At 37.5% G+C, this 22,420-nt stretch overlaps 1 protein-coding gene across 5 annotated transcripts in view; it reads left to right on the top strand.

Moving 5' to 3' along the window:
• UBXN7 (UBX domain protein 7) overlaps window positions 1-22,420 on the top strand; it is a 59,610-nt gene that overhangs the window by 5,168 nt on the left and 32,022 nt on the right. For 2 of the 5 annotated variants that reach the window (XM_042954405.1, XM_042954404.1), the window contains exons 2-3: window positions 14,130-14,277; window positions 18,271-18,338. In XM_042954405.1, the coding sequence (XP_042810339.1) occupies window positions 14,130-14,277; window positions 18,271-18,338 (216 nt within the window). Of the gene's footprint in view, window positions 1-14,129; window positions 14,278-18,270; window positions 18,339-18,363; window positions 20,539-21,376; window positions 21,534-22,420 lie in introns of those variants that run through there. The other 3 variants (XM_042954402.1, XM_042954401.1, XM_042954403.1) reach the window with 3 other exon arrangements.

Genomic DNA, 22,420 nt, shown 5'->3' with positions numbered 1-22,420 from the left:
ATTCTGTGTCCCTCTCCCCCTGCCCCTCCACTGCTCACACTCTGTTTCTCTGTCTCTCAAAAATAAATAAAACATTAGATGAAAATAAAAAAAAATAAATTTTGAGTTGTGAATGGAATCTTACTAATAAACTTAATATGATAGACTGCTGTGTGCCAGGCATGGTTCAGATCTGGGGGATACTACTGTGAGCAAGACAAGGTGTCTATGCTCAAAAAGCATAAAAGTTAATGAGAATACAGACACAAATAGGTGTTACAATACAGTTGGAGCATGGTAGGGAGCTATTATGGGAGCACAAAACATGGAGGTAAAGAAAGGCTTCCTAGAAGAAATAAGTTTTTAGCTAAACCTAGAGGAGAGATGTTTCTGGCAGGAGGAACATGTACAAAGGCCTGAAGGAGGAAGGGCAGAAAGAGAGAGGGACAGATATATACATATACAGAGACAAGAAAGGAGAGACAGTGGGTTTAGGGAATTGATAATTCCAAATGAATAGGGCATAGCTAGTGGGAGATGCAGTAAATTGAGCTGAAGAGATAAGAGGGCAGGTGCCAGATTAGGAAAGGCCTGTAACCCATGTTAAGAAATCTTGGCTCTGTATTCCAAGTGTAGGGGGAGTCCATGAAAAATTTAATTGGAGGAGTGACATAACCAGATTTTGGTTTTTTGTTTTTGTTTTTGTTTTTGGAAAAAGAGCTACTTGCCTATAGTGGAGAAAGGGTAGGCATAGAGATGAGTAGAAGACTGTTGCATTAATCCAAGGAAGATACTGGTGTCTTGAAATAAGGTTGTGGCAGAGAAGTGGAAGATAAGGGAAGAAAGATGGGAAAAAGTCACAGGAGTCAGAATGAAGTTTAGGATTCTGTTTCAGACATCTAGGTATATAAAGGTGCTATTTGTGAATGTTACGGGATAGTAGGAAAGGTTTGGGGAGAAGATGATTAGTTCGGTTTTAGATAGACTTCCAAGTAGAGCTGTTCAATAAGCAAATGAATATTGGTCTGGAAAGAGAAGAGACATCTGAGGAGTCATAGTGATGGCGGTTGAAGCTATTAAAAGTAGATAGCTTCTTGCAGGGGAGAGTGTACTGTGAGGAAACAGTAGGCTCCAGGACCCAAAGTTGAAGGAACACTTACTCTGACGCACTGCAAAGGAAAAAGTACAGAGAAGACTCCAAAGAAACCAAAGGTATAGGAGGAAAACCAGGAGAATGTGATGGTGCTTCCAACATTAGGAGTATGGAAGTAACTCGTATTATATAGGCATTTGAGGAAACCAAAAATCATTTAACATTCATAGTTTTTGTTTTTGTTGTTTTTTTTTGGGGGGGGGTCAGGGCTGGAAGATATATTAAAAACCATCTTGACCCATTTCTGAATTTATCAAATGAAAGTAAAGTGACTTGGGGTTATATGTCTAGGTCAGTGCTCCTCAAACTTACTTGGAGGAAAGGACCTTTTTTTAAAAATTTCCAATCTTTGTGTACCAGCACTTTTATAAAATATAATAAAAATTAATGGCTTCGAAAATGAAATAAAAATAAAAACACATACAAAATATAAGCCCAAATTCTTTCCAAAATTAAGGTACAATTTGCATGCAGTACAATCTGCCCTTTTTAGTGTGTGGTTATAAGTTTTGATAAGTGTGTACAATTCTGTAACCACAGTGAAGATGCAAAACAATTCTGTCATCCTCAGAAAATTTCTCCTGCCCCTTTGTAGTCAACCCTTCCCCCCACCTGTAGCCTAATCTTTTTGTCTGTTGTTTTTCTTTTCTAGAGTGTAATATAAATGGAATCACATTATGTAGCCTTTTGAGTCTGGCTTCTTTTCACTTAGCATTTGAAATTCATTCATATCATTGTGGTATGCGTAGTTCCTGCCCCTTTTTTTTGGTGAATAGTATACCATTGAATGAATGTACTACAATTTGTTTATCCATTCATTAAGTAAATGGGTAATTGTGTTGTTTCCAGTTTGGGAGATTATAAATAAAGCTGCTAAAAACATTAGTGTACAATGTGTGAATGTAAGTTTTTGTTTCTCTTGGATAAATACCTAGAGTGGGATTATTGGATTATGTGATAGGTGTATAACTTTAAGAAATTGCCAGTTTTCCAAGGTCATGATTACAATTCTGCATTCCCATCAGTAATATATGAGAGTTCAGTTACCCATTTGGTAGTTTTAATTTTTTGTAGTCATTTTAATAGGTGTATAATAGTATAGTATTGTGGTTTTAATTTGAATTTCCCTAGTGACTAATGATACTGGGCATTTTTTCATATGATAATTTGCCATCCATAAATTTTTCAAGCCTGAACTTTTAATTCCACAGACATAAAATTACTCTATCAAATTGTCATAAAAATTTCTAAATGCTTGCACTGGAATTTCTGTTTTAATCTTGTCATGGACTAGAGATAGCTGGTGTGAAGCCCACACTTTGAGTAGCACTGGTCTTAGATAATGGCAGAACAAGGACTAGAATTCTGGTGTCTTTACTCCTAGGCCCATGCATTTTTCACCATATCACTACTACTACCTCACTCTACTTTCCTTTTTGTTGATCCAACAAAAATTATCTTTGTTTATCTGTCCCGAACCTAATCATTTCATTCCTCTTATACTCAGTAAATTTAGTTTTCTGGGTATAAAGGTTTTTGTAATGCTTTCTATTCCTGAATGCTTAAGAACTTCAGGATGGGATACTGATGAGACACCGTATTTCTTGCAACTATCACCCACTCCCGTTTCCTAGGTGGACAGTCTAGCTTATTTTGTTATTATTTCTGGGGGACTGTAGAACCAAAAAGGAGTCTCTTTGTGTCTCTGTCATTTCTCTTCTCTATCCTTCTGGGATAAGAAGGGCTCTATAGAGGGATTCTTTCTTTTCTTTCTTTTTATCTGTCTCTATCTCTGTGACTGCTATACTTTGGCTCCTTGATAGTAGTGGAGAGACTGTCATTTTTTTGGCACTGGAAAGTAATGTAGAAAAGAGGCATAAGGGACTACTATAGTTTGAAGAATCTCTTGACTCTTCCAGCTGTAGTGGAGATGTGGACTGCGTTAGGGCTATTTCCCATATCATAACAGTAATGGAGAGAGTGTGAACTAAGAGGCCACAGCAAAGAAATGGGGACTGGTAAATTGTGTACCATAGGATGGGTTAAACAATGTACTTTGGTGCCATTAGTAAGCTTAAAATAGATAGAAGGAAGAAAAGATAGGGGTATAATAAAAAGAGTGTATGTAGTGAGAAACAATAGAGTGGGGCTCCTGCCATTGATTACAAATTGAATTTTTGTGTTCCCTCTGCCCCCCAACATTTCATATGTTGATATCCTAAACCCCCAGTGTGATGGTATCAGGAGGTGGGGGCCTTTGGAAAGTGATTAGGTCATGAGGATGGAGCTCTCATGAGGAGGACTAGTATCCTTAAAAAAGATACCCCAGGAGGGGTGCCTGGGTGGCTCAGTTGGTTAAGTGTCTGACTTCGGCTCAGGTCATGATCTCACGGTTCGTGGGTTTGAACCTCTGCATCGGGCTCTGTGCTGACAGCTCAGAGTCTGGAGCCTGCTTCAGAGTCTCTGTCTCCCTCTCTCTCTGTCCCTCCCCCGCTTATGATCTGTCTCTCTCTCTCAAAATAAATAAACATTTAAAAAAAAGAGACCTCAGGAAGCCTTCTTGCCCCTACTGTGAGGACATAGTAAGGAGACAACAGTTTTTGTTTTTGTTTTTTTATATATGTTTTCTAAAAATTTATGTATTTTAGAGTTTATTTATTTTGAGAGAGAGAGAGAGCAAGCGAGTGTGTGAGTCAGGGAGGGGCAAAGAGAGGGGGAGAGAGAGATCCCAAGCAAGCTCTGTACCATCAGCACGGAGCCCGACACAGGGCTCAATTCCACAAACTGAGATCATGACCCAAGCTGAAATCAGGAGTCAGATGCTTAACCAACTAAGCCACTCGAGTGCCCCCAATTTCTTTTATTTTTTAAAGTTATCTTTACACCCAGCATGGGGCTCAAACTCACAACCCTCAGATCAAGAGTTGCATGCTCTACCAACTCAGCTGGGTACCCCAAGGTAGCTGTCTTTTTTTTTTTTTTTTTTTTTTTTAAGTTTATTTATTTTTGAGACAGAGAGAGACAGAGCATGAACGGGGGAGGGTCAGAGAGAGGGAGACACAGAATCCGAAACAGGCTCCAGGCTCTGAGCTGTCAGCACAGAGCCCGACGCGGGTCTCGAACTCACGGACCGCGAGATCGTGACCTGAGCCGAAGTCGGCCGCTTAACCGACTGAGCCACCCAGGCGCCCCAAGGTAGCTGTCTTTGAACCAGGAAGCGGACCTGTACCCCACACCAAATCTTCTGGGGCCTTCATCTTGGACTTCCCAGCCTCCAGAACTGTGAGACATAAATGTTGTTTAAGCCACCCAGTCAATGGTATTTTTGTTATAGCAACCCAAACACACTAAGATGCAAGGTTAGATTAAGCTATCCTGTTGCTATCTATAATACTGAGACTTCAAAATAAGCCTATTTAAACAATTATACAGATAATATAAATCTGCAAACTTGTGGGGTGCCTGGGTGGTGCAGTCAGTTAAATGTCTGACTCTTGATTTTGGCTCAGGTCATGATCTCATGGTTTGTGAAGTTGAACCCTGTGTTGGGCTCTGCGCTGACAGCACAGAGCCTGCTTGGGATTCATTCTCTCTCTCTCTCTCTCTCTCTCTCTCTCTCTCTCTCAATAAACTTAAAAAAAAAAAAAAAACAAATCTGCAAACTTGCGTTATTAGTTCCCCTTCCCTTTAAAAAAGGTATGTTTTTATTCTGAATGTAATAAGCTTCACATTTTTTATAGCTGACCCATCAAAAATAGTTATTATCTCTGAATATATGGGTAAAACTTGCAACTTTATTAAACTTGTTGACTACTGTTTCTTTCCCCTATGTATCATTTAGTCCTCCATACTTTTCCTCTGCCTTCTCAGTTAACCTTCACTTCTTCGTATTCTTCTGTTTAATTCAGTGGGAGTGTTACTGGCATTTTGGCTGGGACAATTTTTTATTGTATAGGATTGTTCCATCTGTTGCAGAAGATTTGGCATTTGTATTCGTTTTCAGTGGCTGCTATAACAAATTACCACAAACTGCATGGTTTAACACACATTTATTCTCTTATAGTTCTGGAGGTGGTAAGTCTGAAATGAAGGTGTGAGCAGTCTTTGGGGAAGGGGAGGCATTTTTCAATATGCTATAACATCCCTGGCTTCTCTCCACTAAATGCCAGTAGTGCTCCCCCAGCCTCCAGTCATGAAACACCAAAAATGGTCTCTCACATTACTAAATACCTCTACTACTTCCCAACATAAAGAACCACTGGAACCTTTAATTATCTCTCTGTTGTCTTCTGTTTCTAAAATGATACACTAAATGATACAAGTGATACACCAAGAATGATTATAGGAGCAAGATGACTCAGATAATTTGGCTTTATTTCAGAAAGTGAATGGTGTACTTTGTTTCTTTGGTCCCTCTCTAATACTACCTTCTTCAGTCTTGCCAGGATTTAGCATGTACTTCCTTTAAAAAATAAATATTCATGGGTAGAGGCCCCTCTTTTTTTTTTTTTTTTTTTGAAACACTCTTACAGGTCACTATCCTGACAAGCTCCAGTGATGCAGGTTGTCCTGTCAGATTGTCAGCAGAGATATGATAGGGCCATCTCTGGGATATGCTGCCTACAGCTTAGATTCTAACATCAAATGGTTAAGTAAGGATTATAAATAGGATGGCAATTCTAGGCCTCAAGTGTTGATACCATCTGCCCCTAAAATATCACAGTTATATTTCCTTTATTAGGGCTTTATTTTTGTGTTTTAAAGTCACTCCCTTTAAGAATGACTTTAAAGAATTCCCTTTAGAAGCCCTTTTAATAAAGTTCAATAAACCTATGGACCTAGGAGATTTTGGAATACTTACCTATACTTTTATTAAGTTTTCTGTTGTTTCTATATCAGCTCCTGATGCTTCTCAGTCATACTAGAATGCTGCATAGTTATAAATTTCTTTTTTTTTTTTTAATGTTTTTATTCACTTTTAAGAGAGCGTGGGGTGGGGGGGGCGCAGGGAGGGGCAGAGAGAGAGGGAGACACAGACTCCGAACAGGCTGCAGACTCCAGGCTCCAAGCTGTCAGCATAGAGCCCAATGTGAGGCTCGAACCCACGGGCCGTGAGATCATGACCTGAGCCAAAGTCAGGCGCTTAACCAACTGAGCCATCCAGGTGCCCCATGTTATAAATTTCTTTAAAGCAGATCTCTTTTGGTATTGTTTCATTCTTTATAACATTCACTTTTTCTAGAGTGATAGTTCTTATTTTACTCCTGCTTTAAAAAAAATGAGTGTTTAACATGAGTGAAGTACATGTTCATACATCAGATGAATGAGGGAAAGAAAACTGTGAGATTTCTTACTCTGCCTGCCTGTTTGCCAATAAAGAACTGTGCCAAGTTCTTTAATGTGAATTTTCTTTTTTTCTAATGTTTTTATTTATTTTTTGAGAGAGAAAGAGAGCAGAAGCGGAGGAGGGGCAAAGAGAGAGGGGGACAGAGGATGTGAACCAGGCTTTGCACTGACAGGCTGACAGCAGCAAGCCCACCTGGGGTTCGAACTCATGAACCGTGAGATCGTGACCTGAGGTAAAATCACATACTCAACCGACTGAACCACCCAGGTGCCCTTCTGTGAATTTTCTTAATCTGCACAAGTATTTCATGAAGTTGATAATATCTTCATTTTATAACTGAGGAAACTGAGAGCTAGAGAAATTAGTAACTGGATCAAAGTCCTATAACTAGTGAATGAAAGAACTAGAAGTCAAATTCAGGTTTATCTGAGTAGTATCTAGGCTCTTAATATCTATATTATACTCCCTAGCCTGAGAACTAAAGGGAATATGAAAAATGTTATTCTCAGGGTGCCTGGGTGGCTCGGTTGGTTGGGTGGCCAACTCTTGATTTTGGCTCAGGTCACGATCTCATGGTTTGTGGGATCAAGCCCTTTATCGGGCTCCATGCTGGCAGCACAGAGCCTGCTTAGGATTCTCTCTCTCTCTGCCCTTCCCCTGTTTGGGTATGTGTATGTGCGTGTTTTCTCTCTCTCTCTCTCTCTCTCTCTCTCTCTCTCTCTCTCTCTCTCAAGATAAGCAAATAAACTTAAAAAAAAAAATGTTATTCTCTAGGACTGGCCAGAGGAAAAATTTTGGTAACTTTATTACAGCTGTTTGGTGTCTCTGTCTCCAGGTACCGAGTATCTTATTCCCATCCCTATGTGGCACTTCATGTAGACCTTTCTTAGCTCTCCTCCAAAAGGTACCTGGGATGCTAAAGCTACTTATATCTCTTTTTTCCTGACCCAGCTTCCTGAAGGTGTCTTAACCTTCATCTCTTATTTTAGGGAGAAGCAATATGATTGAATTAATTCACATTGTAAAATAATTGATACATCCTTAATTGTTGAGTAGGTGTTTATCATTTTAAAAAGCATGTTTGTAATCTCTTACTTAGGTGGTTGCATTTTAGGCAGCATAATAAAGTAAAAGAAAAATTTAGGCACCTATGAAAAGACTTTTAGGATAGGCAGACCATATTGTTGACAGGCTAGCTTACTTGAGGATTGGCTTTACAAGTTCCCAATTTTAACAGCATCTTTTATTTTACTTCACAGCCCACAAATTCTCCAAAGGATTCCCATGTCATTGGCGTTGGAGTTGTGATAGCTGGAGGGTGGTGGAGAGGATGGCAACTATTTGTATGCAGTGGTCATTTTTAAGTTGAATTTCCTTATGAACACATTTCAGAAGGGGTGAAAGCAGCGAGCATTGGTTGGGTTATGGTAGAGGGAGTTTCACTCCCCCACCAACAAGTTCTTTGTGCTTTTTATGGTGCTTTAGTTTGTTGTGAGCACCTAGAAAGACAGGAGCCAAAAATGATATGAACTCAGCCATTTCGTTCTCTGAAAAGGAAAAGATTAGTAGATAATGTAACAGTTCATGCATCTCTTTGCTAGAATAAGCAGCCAGAGGAGTCTACTTGTAGGAACCTTTTAACTTTTAGAAGTTCCTGCGTAGGTAAGTAAATTAAAATGGAGTACAATAGATACTGAACTTATAGGCTAGCATTTAAGAAGTATAACTAATACAACACACTATAACTGGACATAATGGAAAAATATAAGGAAGGCACTAAAACAAAGCCTTGGGTTTTATGAGAAATATGGAAGCACATGAGTCTTGAAATTGTTCATCAGATTTGTGCTGGGTTTGCCCTGAGATTAGCTAATGTAAGGTTGGCTATTGGGATATTTGAACTCCTCCTTCCCCTCAAAAAGTTGCATTTGTTTGTGTTTTGAAATTTCATTTTTTAAAAGTGTGCTTATTAATTGGTGAGAAGGTAAATTTGTACATACTAGAACTGGAGAATTTCTAGTTCAGCTTGATTGGGAACTTAGGGAGAGGTAACGGGTATGAGAAAGTGAGAACTGGGCAAGTTCAGTGAGTTTTTAAAGTTTGCAAGGTAGGAAAGCTAACAGAGACAAGGATAGAGATTGAGACTGAATGGAAAAGTGTCTATTTGTATCTACTTCAGGGTGAGGAGGGGTGGGAGGGTCCAAAACTTATCAGAAAGGTCATTATTTGGTGTGTTTCTAAGAAAAATGAAGGGACTCATTTGATGATATCACTATCCATATTATGCAAAGAAAAGTACCACCAAGGGCTCTGCTAGATAGGATATACCACCTGTGTGGCTGGAGGGAATAGTATAGGGTGAGAGAGAGAGTGGAGGGGTATCATTTGAAAGCAGTAATAAATAAGTGCCAAATCTTTTTTTTTTTTTTTCAGTTTATTTATTTTGAGAGAGCATGAGCAGAGGAGAGGCAGAGAGAGAGGGAGACAGAGAATCCCAAGCAGGCTGCACGTTGTCAGTGCACAGCCTGATGTAGGGCTGAAAATCATGAACCATGAGATCATGACCTGAGCCAAAACCAGGAGTCGGACACTTAACCAACTGAGCCACCCAGGCATCCCAACGAGGACCAGATCTTAATGGCAGCTTGAGAGAGATGAAAACTTCCAGTCAGCAGTGCAGAACTGTTGATACAGAGGAAGACAATCAAATTTACATTATTTTGCAGTGTAGAAGGTGTATCAAAGGGAGCATGACAAAGAGCAGAGAGATGTACTAGTTCACGTAAGAGGTGAAGGCTTGAACTAAGATTATAGCAATAGACACAGAGTGAACAGGATGGTTAGGAGTGGTGTCAATTATATGGAACCTGTAGGGGTTTTCGGTTGACTGATGGGATGTTTGCAGTTGAAGGAGAGAGAAGGGTTGGAAGTTTCTTAAGTTTGAATAATATATGAAGCCTTTTTAAAGGAAAAAGCGTCCCTGCCTCTGTGTAACTAAAATGACCATATATATATACCCAGATATATGGCAAACCCCAAATGAAAGGCTATCCTCTATTTGTCTAATTTCAAGAGAGATTTGTTGCTGACATAAATATGTAAATTTCTGGAGATCTAAGTGAAATGATCAGATGTTTTTTGTAATTTTTTTTTTACTGATTTAACATTAAATCCTAATATTATGTATTCATGTTTTTTTCACTTGTATTTCATGAAATTTTTTTTTTCATGTCTTACTATTATTTTTTTTTTTTAAAGTAAACTCAACCCCCATCCTGGGGCTTGAACTCATGACCCTGAGTTCAAGAGTCACATGCTCTACCTATTGAGCCACCCATGAACCCTTCATGAAATAATTTTTCACTGGCATCCTAGGTATATGTCTTTGTCAGCTATCTGACAAAGTTATATCTGCTGTATCATCTGACAGATTTTTGGAACATGTGATTTTCACCTTACATTGTTTGAGGTTGAGCACTTTTAAAATTTGTATGTAATTCTCTCACTGGAAATTTAATCTTAACACATATCTTAAGTACCCGTTTGCTCTTTGTGATTTGCACAGTGTAACCATATTGCTTTATAAATGAAAATTAAAGCATAAACATATGCACACAGTATAAAATTCAGAGGATATGGAAGCATTGTTTTGGCTGAAGCCTGACCTTTCTATCTCTGGTGTATTAACTGGTGAGCTGAAGTACTGTGAGATAGTTCAAAGTCAGTTTAATATTAGACATTGATCTTATGGAAGCAAACACAATGCTAGGTGCTGGGGATACCAAGAGAGAAGCCAGTCCCTGTGTGGAAGAAGCTTCTACTCTTCTGAGGAGCCAGAAAGTAAACCAGTATAGGAATACTCTGAGGCTTAGTATATTCATGTACATACATAATAGAAGAGTGTCATAGAGATGGGAGTGGGGAGGTAGTGTAAAGAATGCGTAGCACACAAATTGGCAAAGTAACATTTAGGGTAATTCTTGAACATGGATGAACTAGATGAAGGTGAGATGAGGAGGATAAGGACATTCCAAGCATGTAATTCAGTATGACTGTACTGAATTGTGTAGGATAGGGAAGAGGAGAGGCAAAACCAGAGAGATGAGCTGAGGTTTGATCAGAATGGACTTTCCAGATCATGAGGGCTTTGGGATTTATACTGTATACTGTGGTGTCAGAGAGCCATTAAAGAGTTTTAAATAGGTGTGTGTGAGAGAGAAAGAGGGGAGGTGGGGGATGAGGGAGAGGGAGAGGAAGAATAAGAATCAGACTTGTATTTTGGAGCATAACCTCAGCAGCAAGGTGGAAGATAAGATGATGATCAATTAGGAGTCTATTGTAGTAATCCAGGTAAGAAATGTTATAGGCTTGATTTAAAGCCTTAGAAAGAAGAGTGGAGAAGAGAAAACAAATGAAAGATATTAAGAAGTAGAGTCAGTACTTCCATTGCCGGGCAGTAGGGGTAAACTAGAGAGATAACATGAATAACGCTCTTGCTGAGAAAAATCCTAAATGAAATGAGTATTTAAAATTTTTTTTCAAAATACGTCATTGGGTTGGTGAGAAAATAAGGAATACTCTGAGGCTACAAATGAAATGAAATTGGGAATGCAGATGTTAGCTAGATTTAAAGCAAGCCTTCACCCTAGTGGAAACTGCCCAAATTGAATGGCTTTAAACTTCTCTTTTGATAGCCTCATAGGCCACAAGAAATGGGAAACAAAGCCTGTGACCTTCCTAAGGAAAGGAGTCTGAAAGGAGACCCTTCCCCTTAATGAAGCTGAGACTTTGTTTCAACCTTGGCAGTTGGAGAGTGGCAGGAGATATTGTCACTGAGAATTTATAATAAGGGTCTTTTATAGGGTCACATTTTCCATGTGGTCTTACCCAACTTAAGAATATATTTAGGGGCACCCGGGTGGCTCAGTCAAACATCTGATTTCAGCTCAGGTCATGATCTCACCATTCGTGGGTTCAAGCCCCATGTCGGGCTCTGTGCTGACAGCTCAGAACCTGAAGCCTGCTTCTGTTTCTGTGTCTCCCTCTTTCTCTGCCCCTCCCCGCTCATGCTGTCTTGCTCTCAAAAATAATAAACATTAACAAAAAATAAAAAGAATGTAGTTAAAGAGGCAATGCACCCCAATGTTTATAGCAGCACTATCAACAATAGCCAAAGTATGGAAAGAGCCCAAATGTCCATCAACTGATGTATGGATAAAGAAGATGTGATACACACACACACACACACACACACACACACACACACACACACCATGGAATATTACTCAACAATGAAAAAGAATGAAATCTTGCCATTTGTAGCAACGTGGATGAAACTGGAGAGTATTACACTAAGTGAAATAAGTCAGTCAGAGAAAGTTACATGATTTCACTCACATGTGGAATTTGAGAAACTTAACAGATGACTATAGAGGAAGGGAAGGAAAAATAAGATACAGAGAGGGAAGCAAACCTTAAGAGGCTCTTAAATATAGAGAACAAACTGAGGGTTGATGGGGGTGGGGAAAATGGGTGATGGGCATTGAGGAGCGCACTTGTTGGGATGAGCATTGGGTGTGTATGTAAGTGATGAATCATGGGACTCTACTTCTGAAGCCAAGACTACACTGTATGTTAGCTAACTTGACAATAAAAAAACAAAACAAAACAAAAAAACTCACTATCAAATCACATCCTCTTAGGAGGAATTTATCTTCAACTACTACTTTAAAAATCCAAGGCACAAGAGATCACAGGGAAAAAAACCACAGAATGCACAAAAACCATGGCACAAGACAAGAACCACCAGAAACAGACAAGAACCAGCCGAAATGAGATGATGACCTCTATAGACTGCAGAAAGTTTGTTTTTTCTTAGTAATTCCAATAAGTTTGGTCAATATGTTTGAAGAAATAAAAAGATTGAAATGTGAATATGAAGGGTCTCTGAAACATGGTAAGGCATATTAGGAAAAAAACAAAAACAGAACTCTAATTATAAAAAAGTAACTGAAATTAAAAAAAAAAAAAAAAACAGACTCGCACACCATAGAGTGAAGAGTTCTAACATATATCTTATTGGAGTTTCAGAAAGAAATAAGTGTGAATGAAGGAGTATGGTAATTGTTAAATAGAAATAGCTGAGAATTTTTCAGAATTGATCAAAGATAACATTCCTTAACATGGTAGAAGTGCAGTGAATCCCAAGGAGAAAAACAAAATCAGCCATGACAGACCAGAATGAAACTGCAGAAGACCAAAGACAGAAAAAAATCTTAAAAGCAACTAGAGAGGAACAACAGATTGCCATAAAAATGATTTTCTCTGGTCTAGCAACTGATTTCCCAGCAGCAACAACAGAAGCCGGAGGACATTGGAATGCTGTCTTTACTGAGAGAAAATAGCTATCAGCCTGAAAATAGAATATCCAAATAGAACCGTCTTTTAGGAATGACAGCAAAATAAAGATGTTTTCAGACCCAACACACACATACACACCCCCCAGAAGGAAATTATAAGGGACATGATTCTGGTAGAAGGAAAGTCATCCCAGATGGAAAACGTGAGATGCGTTTTTTTTTTTTTTAATGTTTATTTAATTAGAGAGAGAGAGAGAACAGGGGAGGTGCAGAGAGAGACAGAGAGGGAGAATCCTAAGCAGGCAACATGCCGTCAGCCCACGGCACAATGCAGGGCTTGATCTCATGAACTGTGAGATAAGGAACCTGAGCCAAAATCAAGAGTCAGACGCTTAACCAACTGAGAAACCTAGTTACCCCCTGAGATGCTTTTTAATGGTCACGAAATGTTCCAGCAAATAAATTCTACAATTTAGACTCTAGTACTATTGTATATTTATGTTTCCAAGTTTTCAGTACTGAAACAATACTAGACATGTATATGGACGTGTTTATACATGTAGTATTTGATGTGGAATAAATAAAAGAATAGGTATTTTTTTTTACTAGAAAGCCCAAATTACTGGGTCAAAAAAGAAGGAGTACTTTTTGATACATGTAAAATTGTGTAAACATTTTTGTAAAGGGCTTTACCAGTTTATATCGCATCTAAGAGACTATGCTGGCTTTACTTTTACCAATAAATAAATGTGTGATAGGGCCAGTTTTAAATGATGAAGATTGACATTGCTTACCAGATTTTGACTTGGTTATATTATTGACAGAAATATCCCATCTCACTTCTCTCCGTTGTTACTAAAAAAAGGCTTTCTTTTTAATGGAAACAGAAATGCTAACTGACTGAAATCCATTCTAACAAAATATTTCTCATTTTCTAGAATGTAGTCTTTCATTTTTCTTTCTTTTTTTTTCAGTTTATTAATAAATATGTAGTTGGTCCATTTAAAGACATGCTTTATTTAGTGTGGTTTTATTGTAAAGGAAGACCACTATTTTAATGCTGTTAGTTTCTTTTCTAGCTTTGTATATTTACTAATCAGCCACCATTGTAAAAGTAAATAAGGTGGGTTTTTTTGTTTGTTTATTTGTTTTTTTTTTTTTAAGTCATTCATTCTAAAAGGGAAAAAGTACTGTTAGTTTGCTTGGGAATTCTGTATTCTAACATGAACTGAATATAATAAGAAGGTGTCTTTCTTTTTTTAACTTTTTCCCTCTCTTTTTGCTATTTCAGGTGCAAGTGAAAGTGTAGGGAAACATATGCTCGAAGCCTGCAACAATAATCTGGAGATGGCAGTTACTATGTTTTTGGATGGTGGAGGAATTGCTGAAGAGCCCAGTACCAGTTCAGCAAGTGTCTCCACAGTCAGACCTCACACAGAGTATGAATTTATTATTTATTGTTAGGAGCTACCCCTTGCCTAAATTGCGCAGTTGCATTTTTATCAGTTAGGTTAATTCTGTGGTTTTGAAAAAATTAAAAGTTCAAAGCATCTGAAAAAGTGTCATGTGGAAATTTTTATACTTATATACCTTAAATTCTCTAGAGCACAGTCATGTCTATTATTTAATCTTCAAAATAACCCTATAGGATGTCATTATTTATTTTATTATTATTTTTTTAACATTTATTCATCTTTGAGAGACAGAGAGAGACAGAGCGTGAGTGGGGGAGGGGCAGAGAGAGAGAGGCAGACACAGAATCTGAAGCAGGCTCCAGGATCTGAGCTCTCAGTACAGAGCCCGATGCAGGGCCCAAACCCACAGACCGCGGGATGATGACCTGAGCCGAAGTTGGACGCTCAACCAGCTGAGCCACCCAGGCACCCCCGTAATCTTCAAAAGAACCCTATAGGATAACATTATTATCCACATTTTACAGTTGAGAAAGCAGAGGCATAGCCAATTTCCTAAGCTACACAGTAATTACTTCGCAGATATGGATGGAACTAAAGCCCACTACAGCTCAGATTTCCCAATTCTAGATTTACTTACATTGTTCCAGGAGAGTTTTGCATTGCCATGAAAATTTTTTGAAAAATAATTACAATCCTTTATACCTTAAAGATAGTTACATGTAGTTAATCATTAGAAGCACCTTTTTTTTTTTTTAACGTTTATTTATTTTTGAGACAGAGACAGAGCATGAACGGGGGAGGGGCAGAGAGAGAGGGAGACACAGAATCGGAAGCAGGCTCTGAGCCATCAGCCCAGAGCGCGACTCGGGGCTCGAACTCACGGACCGCGAAATCGTGACCTGTGTCGAAGTCGGACGCTTAACCGACTGAGCCACCCAGGCGCCCCAAATTAGAAGCATCTTTAACATATGGAACTGTAGTCTGTAGAGACTGAGAATTAATGGTGAACAGATTTGGATATTTTTTGCCCTTTACATTTGATACCAATGAGCATTTGAAATGAATACCTTATAGGCAAAATTCCAAGTCTTTGGAAGATACTAGGGATGAATGCTACTCGAGGAAAACCATTGATTTTTGAAACAAAATTATGCAGATCCTTAAATAAGACTTTAATACTTAGATTTCTTTATAACTCTTGGTGTTTACAACATGAGATACTAGACAAGAGGAATCCTCTAGGGATTCCTAGAGGGAATTCCCAAGGGAATAGACTAAAGACATGGATGGATATTATTTTTAAATTAGAGATAGATTTAAAAATCTAAATAACATTCAAGACAGAGTTGCCTCTAGCTCCAGATTCTAGACTAATAATTGTTTCCACATGAAGAGTGAACTTTAGGGATCATTATTAATACTTAATAAAGTTTTTTCCTAGCAGTGTTGGCCATGTATTTCAGATGTTGATATCCCATTCTCCCCCAACATAGCTCAGATTTTTCATGGAAATCAATATGAAAACATGATTAGTTTACAGAAACTTGAGTAACAGGTATTCACAGCTCATTTGGGGGAATATAACTTCTCATTATACAAAACATGTTTTCTTAAATGTGTTTAAAAATAGTTTTGATATGGGGCGCTTGGCTGGCTCAGTCAATAGAGCATGCAGCTCTTGATCTCAAGGCCATGAGTTCAAGCCCCACAGTGGGCATGGAGCCTACCTAAAAAAAATTAATTTATTAATTAAAAATAAAAATAAAACTAGTTTTGATAGATGAATGTCTTTTCCTACTGAATTACATTATAATTTGACTTAGATTATTTGTATTGCTAATTGATTAACACTTGATAATGGCTTCTAATTCCTAAACTATAATTTTCACTCTTTACAGTTTACCTTTTTCTGTTCCATTCTTTCATTTTGTTAGGTAGCTAGCAATCTTGGAACAGATACCCTCAAACATGTAGTAACCAAGTTTTCTTGTATAGGGACTACTACTTAATCCATCCCCTAATTGATGGATTTCATCAGATTTAAGGTTTGTTTTCTGAGTAATTGTTTTCTCTCTTAGATTGAGATAATTTTATTTATGCTGTAAAATGATAGCAATCATGGAAAGATTTATTTAAGTAAAAGAGGTCTTCTAAATTCTTAATTTTCTTAAGATAATAGATTAATTCTCTTTGATGAAAGAGGGTTAATAGAGCTTCCTCTTCCTCTTACAGATGCATTGTCTATTACTTCAGATGATTTAAATTTTTTGTGTGAGCAGTGACTGATACACATAACATAATTTTGAATTGCCCTTTATCCATCATTTGGCTTATTGTATTTGTCCAGCCAGTTGTTCTTTTTGTTGTTGTTGGATGTTTTTGTTGACAAATGAGTATTCATAGTTTATTTCATAAAGTATGTTTTAGAGTTCCAGTTCTTTGATATCAAAAGCAGGGCCTTAAGCTCAGTTACTTCTATTAGAAACACCTGAATGAAAAACATAGGCCTAACTTAAATTAACATCGTAAATAGGACAATAATAAATTGGGAATTCACTTTTCCTTGCTGTGAAAATAATAAGTAGAGATTAATATTTGAGTTTAGGGGCGCCTGGGTGGCTCAGTCAGTTGAGCATCCGACTTCGGCTCAGGTCACGATCTCACTGTGAGTTCGAGCCCCGTGTTGGGCTCTGTGCTGACAGCTCAGAGCCTGGAGCCTGTTTCAGATTCTGTGTCTCCCTCTCTCTCTGCCCTTCACCCATTCATGCTGGCTCTCTGTCTCTCTCTCTGTCTCTGTCTCTCTCTCTCTCTCTCTCTCTCTCAAGAATAAATAAACATTAAAAAAAAATTAAAAAAACTTGAGTTTGAACTATAAAATAGTTAAATATATTTAAAGGAGTATACACCATTTTTACAGTGTTTCTAAATGAGTAGTTTTTACTGGAAGAGATAGGTTATTAGTAAACTCTTTGGAGATAAACGTTGAAGAGTTTATAGGCCTTTAAAAGATTAATAATTTTTCTGTGCTCTATGTATTAGAGTCTACTTAATAAATAATCCAAGGTAATACCTATGTTAACCATCTTTATAGCTAGCATAAAATTCACTGCTTGTTTATATAGCTTATTTTAATATATCTGTGTGATGTATTGTTTGATGCAGTAGTAATGTAATACTGCTTTTATTACGCCTATATTTTTCCATTAGTTTAAAAAAAATGTTTATTTATTTTGAGAGCATGTGTGTTCAATTGGGCAGGGGAAGGGCAGAGAGAGGAGGGGAGAAAGAATCCCAAGCAGGCTCTGTACTGTCAGTGCAGAGCCCAGTGTGGGCTTGGTGTCATGAACCATGAGATCATTACCTGAGCTAAAATCAAGAGTTGTATGCTTAATCACCTCAGCCACCCAGGTGCCCCTCCATTAATTTTTTTGTCTGATTTTCTGTTTTGTTTTTGGTAAACTCCCTTTTTTTTTTTTTTTTTTTCTGAAAAGAATCTAGGGTAAAGACCTTGGGAGGAAAGGGGAAAAAATTTTTTTTTCTGTTTGTTTTCTTTTTTATTTTTACATTTATTTTTTAAGTTTATTATTTATTTTTGAGGGGGCGGAGGGAGAGAGAGAGGGCGCATGACCGAGAGAGGGGGCAGAGAGAGAGGGAGAGAGAGAATCCCGAGTAGGCCCTGCGCTGCCAGCACAGAGCCCGATGCGGGGCTCGAACTCACAAATCGTGAGATCGTGACCTGAGCCAAAATCAAGAGTCAAGACACTTAACTGACTGGGCCACCCGGACACCCTTGTTCTCTTTTTTTAGAAATCATTTGAGCCATCTATGCCAGGTACTTTATTCTAGTTGACCTCTGTATGGAAACCATCTAGCAGTCATTTAACACCATGGTTCCTAAAAGTCACTAAGTTTGATGTTCATGTTACTTGTTAATTTGAATGCATTCACAATAGTTATAGAGAGAACATGTAGCAGAAAACAGTTTTCCTTTTGATATTTTCCTACTTCTTTTGATAGAGAAGAAGTTCGTGCCCCAATTCCTCAAAAACAGGAAATATTGGTGGAACCAGAACCTTTGTTTGGTGGTAAGTTCACCTTTTTTTCCTTAGTTTGTTGGACTCTGTTGTTATCTTTAGAGTTTTAATAAAGCTATCAAAAGATATGAAGGCTTGCTCAGAGATTATTACTTCAAGTGTAGAGTCAATTCTTATCTTATAATTCTGTACTCCCTCCAGCAAAATTGCATAGTTGTCTCCAAGGAGAGAACCAGATTAAAAAGTTGATATTTGTTGTGGAAGGCCAAAAAGAGGAAAATTAGCAAAAAGAACTACTACCTTGTAATGGAACAAATCTATCATTTAAAGACTCCGAGTATTTTTTGTTTTGGGGGGCACTTACTTGACTGCCATATCCATCTTTACTCTTTCTTAATTTCCAGAAGCGCTTTTCCTGTTTTGAAAGGAGAAAGTAATACCTTATCCATGCAAAAAATTGTGGTATCAATCTGGGTGCATATAGAGACTATAGAAAATGGTACATTTAATTAGAATTAAAGAAAATTTATAGTTTTAGATTAATAAACACTTACTTTTGCATGCCAAATATTTTAGGTATTAATAGGTATATTAAAAAATAGAAAACAAAGTTATAATCTGGGCAGGCAAAGTCATAGAAATGTATATTGTACATATTGAGAACAGTGATGCAGAGAAATAGACCTATATAAAGTTTTGTAGGTAAACTAGAATAAAGGAGAAGAAATAAATAAGAAAAGGATGAACAAAATGATATAAACCATATGTTTTGATTTGAAAAAACACCTTAGTTGGAGTTTTTTTTAAAGCAATCTTTGACTTGGCAGCTTTGGAGTTTACTGTAGTAAGAAATAACAATGTACTGTCTAGATTCAGAAATAAAGATGGGAGGAAGAAAACTGTAAGAACTGAATATTGAAGTATAATATGGGCTTTCTGGACTTTGATTCAGCCAGTCATTGTGCTGTTAATATACCAGAAGTAATAAAATATTGTTCATGATTTTTTTCATATAAATGTTATGAATGGATTTTGGAATTGAGGGGGTGATGCCCTTGGAAGCTTTATCGTTTCTTTATTGCAAGGAATAAGGCAGGATTTCTGAGTGGGGTAGACTACAGGAAATAAATTTCTGTGCTGTTTTACCATTGTAGAGAGGCCAAAGAGTTCCATTTGGAACCATTTCCTTCTTTTCCCTCAGGTTTGATACACAGCAAACAGGGGATGAGAATGACTATATAGTTAGGAAGTTAGTCCTAACTTTCATATTAGACCTTATTAACTTGATAAAGGTCTTTGGAGTACTGTTTTCTTCTTATGACAGTATTGATTTCAAGTGTGGTCTGGGTGTGTGTGAGGTCAAAATTATTTTCATAAGTTATTTGTCTTTTTTACATTATTGACATTTGGACTGATGGTTCAAAAGCAATGATGAATCAAACTGCTGCATCTTAATTGAAACAGGACAGTGGCACCAAACTGTAAAGTCTTCACTGCTATATACTCACAATAAAAATTAAAAAGAACTCCTATTTTATTTAATAATAAATAAAGCAGTACTGCTTGATGAAGCAGTATAAATTAATTTCATTAAATCTTGATCCCTGAGTATACATTTTTTAAACCACTCTGTTTTATGAAATAGGGTATGCATAAAGCACTTCTGCATACTGAAAAGTACTGTGATTACTTTAAGGAAAAGCACTTGTATAGTTGTTTGAGTTGTGAGCTAAACTAGCTGCTTCTGTCATGGAACATTATTTTTACTTGAAAAATTCCTGACAAACTATGGTGATTTAGACTTCAGCATTTGGCAGACATTTTCTTGAATGTGAATAAAAGCCTATTACTGCTTTAAGACAAACAACTGACATTATTTGTTACCAGTTATTTAAAAAAAAAAAAAAAAGAGCTTTCAGGCAGAAATTAGGATTTTAGCAAGTTGATATCCATAATTATGAGCTTGATAGCTTCCCAATACTTAAAAGCTTTCTGATAAGAGTAGTGGTGGCCTTAACAGATGGTGATTTTTAAATTATTATTGTATAATGAAATGCTTGGTGTTTGGAATGTTTGCATAACTCAGTAAACAAATGTTTTCTTTTTCTTTTTCTTTTTTTGGTGCAAAAAGGATGGTTTTAATAAAGCACAGGGACAGGACCCATGGGCAGAAAGAGCTGTGACGAATATATTCAAATGACCAGTATACCATATTACAAAATTGTGCATGGGTAAAAGATCTATTCAGACAGTAAGATGGATTGCATAAAAGTTATCTATTGATGTATAACAAATTGCTCCAAAATTTAGTTTCCTGAAACAACAAACATTTGTTATCTCACAGTTTCTATGGTCCAGGAATCCAAAAGTGACTTAGCTGGGTGTCTTTGGTTAGACTTTCTCACAGGGTGTAATCAAGGTGTCAGCCAGAGCTATAATCATCTCAGAGCTTGAATAGAGGAGGATCTCCTAAGCTTACTCATGTGGCTGTTGGTTGGCTGGAGACATCAGTTCCTTACCACAGAGCAAATGAGAGAGCAATAAAAGGCAGCCCATTATAGAAGCCACCATCTTTTTGTAATCTAATCTTAGAAGTGACCTCCCATCACATCACCTCTGCCACATTCTATTTCATCCTGCCCATATTCAAGATATTCACACACAGGTTATGAATATCAAAGATTGGGATAATTGGAGGCCATCCTAGAGACTGCTTACCACATAGACCAGTGGATTTTATTGCAACAGATAATGAAAAGTTCATTGATAAGATTTTAGATTCCATGCTGCAACTAACCTTTAAGAAGCTACCACTAGTTGAGTATCAAAGGAGAATATTCACAATGATCTTAAAACACTATTAAAATACTCCTCCCCTTACAACTATGTATCTGTGTTAGGTTGAATTTTAATTTTTTTCATTTATTTGAACTTTGAGAATAACAACAGATAGAATGCAGAAGTGGATCTGAAAATCCAGATATCTTCTCTTAAGTCAGTTGTTAATAAGGATTTGTGAAATGTGTGCAGTGCCACTCTTCTTACTAAATATTTATTCTCTACCTGTCCCACTCCCCTATTCTATGAAGCTCCTCTTGAATCTTTTATTAGCTTTTTATAGCTTAGCCTCTTTGACCTCAGTGACCAGCACTCCTGGTATGTGGGCAGTAGAGTGAGAATACAAAGGACTGATGTTTGCTGTATAGCAGATGGTTTGGAAGAGTCAGGAAACCACATATGGAAGAGGCAAGTGGGAGTATGGGCATGCCTTTTTTATTGTGCTTTGCAGATACTGTCTTTTTTTTTTTTTTTTTTTTTTTTAAATAAATGAGTGGTTTGTGGTAACCCTGTGTTGAACAAGTCTATCAGTGCCATTTTACCAATAGCATTTGCTCACTTCGTGTCTCTGTGTTATATATTGGTAATTCTTGCAATATTTCAAACATTTTCATTGTTATATTTGTCATGGTGATCTTTGTACTATTGTAATTGTTTTGGGGCACCACAAACCATACCCTTATGAGTTGGTGGACTTGGTTGATACAGTGATTCACCAACCAGCCATTCCCTTGTCTCTCCCTCTTCTTGGGCCTTTCTATTCCCTGAAACACAGCAATATTGGAATTAGGCCAATTAATAACCCTACAATGTCCTTTAAGTGTTCAAGTGAAAGGAAAAGTCATATATCTCTTACTTTAAATCAGAAGTCAGAAATGATTAAGCTGTGTGAGGAAGGCATATTGAAAGCTGAGATAGGCCGAAAGCTAGGCCTCCTATTCCAGTTAGCCTAGTTGCGAATGGAAAGGAAAAAAAAATTTTTTTAAGTTTGTTTATTTCTTTTGAGAGAGAGCGTGTGTGGGGGGTGGTGGGGCAGGGGGCAGAGAGAGAGAGGGAGAGAGAGAATCCCAAGAGGCTCCACGCTGTCGATTCAGAGCCAGATGCAGGGCTCAAACTTACAAACAGATCATGACCTGAGCTGAAATCAAGTCAGAACCTTAACCAAGTGAGCCACCCAGGCACCCTGCAATGGAAAAAATTTTGAAAGAAATGAGAAGTGCTACTCCATTGAACACACAAATTATACAAAAGGGAAATAACTTATTGCTGATATGGAGAAAGTTTTAGTGTCAGGA

This window comes from Panthera leo, chromosome C2, assembly GCF_018350215.1.
Source record: "Panthera leo isolate Ple1 chromosome C2, P.leo_Ple1_pat1.1, whole genome shotgun sequence".
Classification (NCBI taxonomy): domain Eukaryota; kingdom Metazoa; phylum Chordata; class Mammalia; order Carnivora; family Felidae; genus Panthera; species Panthera leo.
The sequence above is the reverse complement of the archived record's forward strand: the minus strand, read 5'-3'. Positions and strand labels throughout refer to the sequence as shown.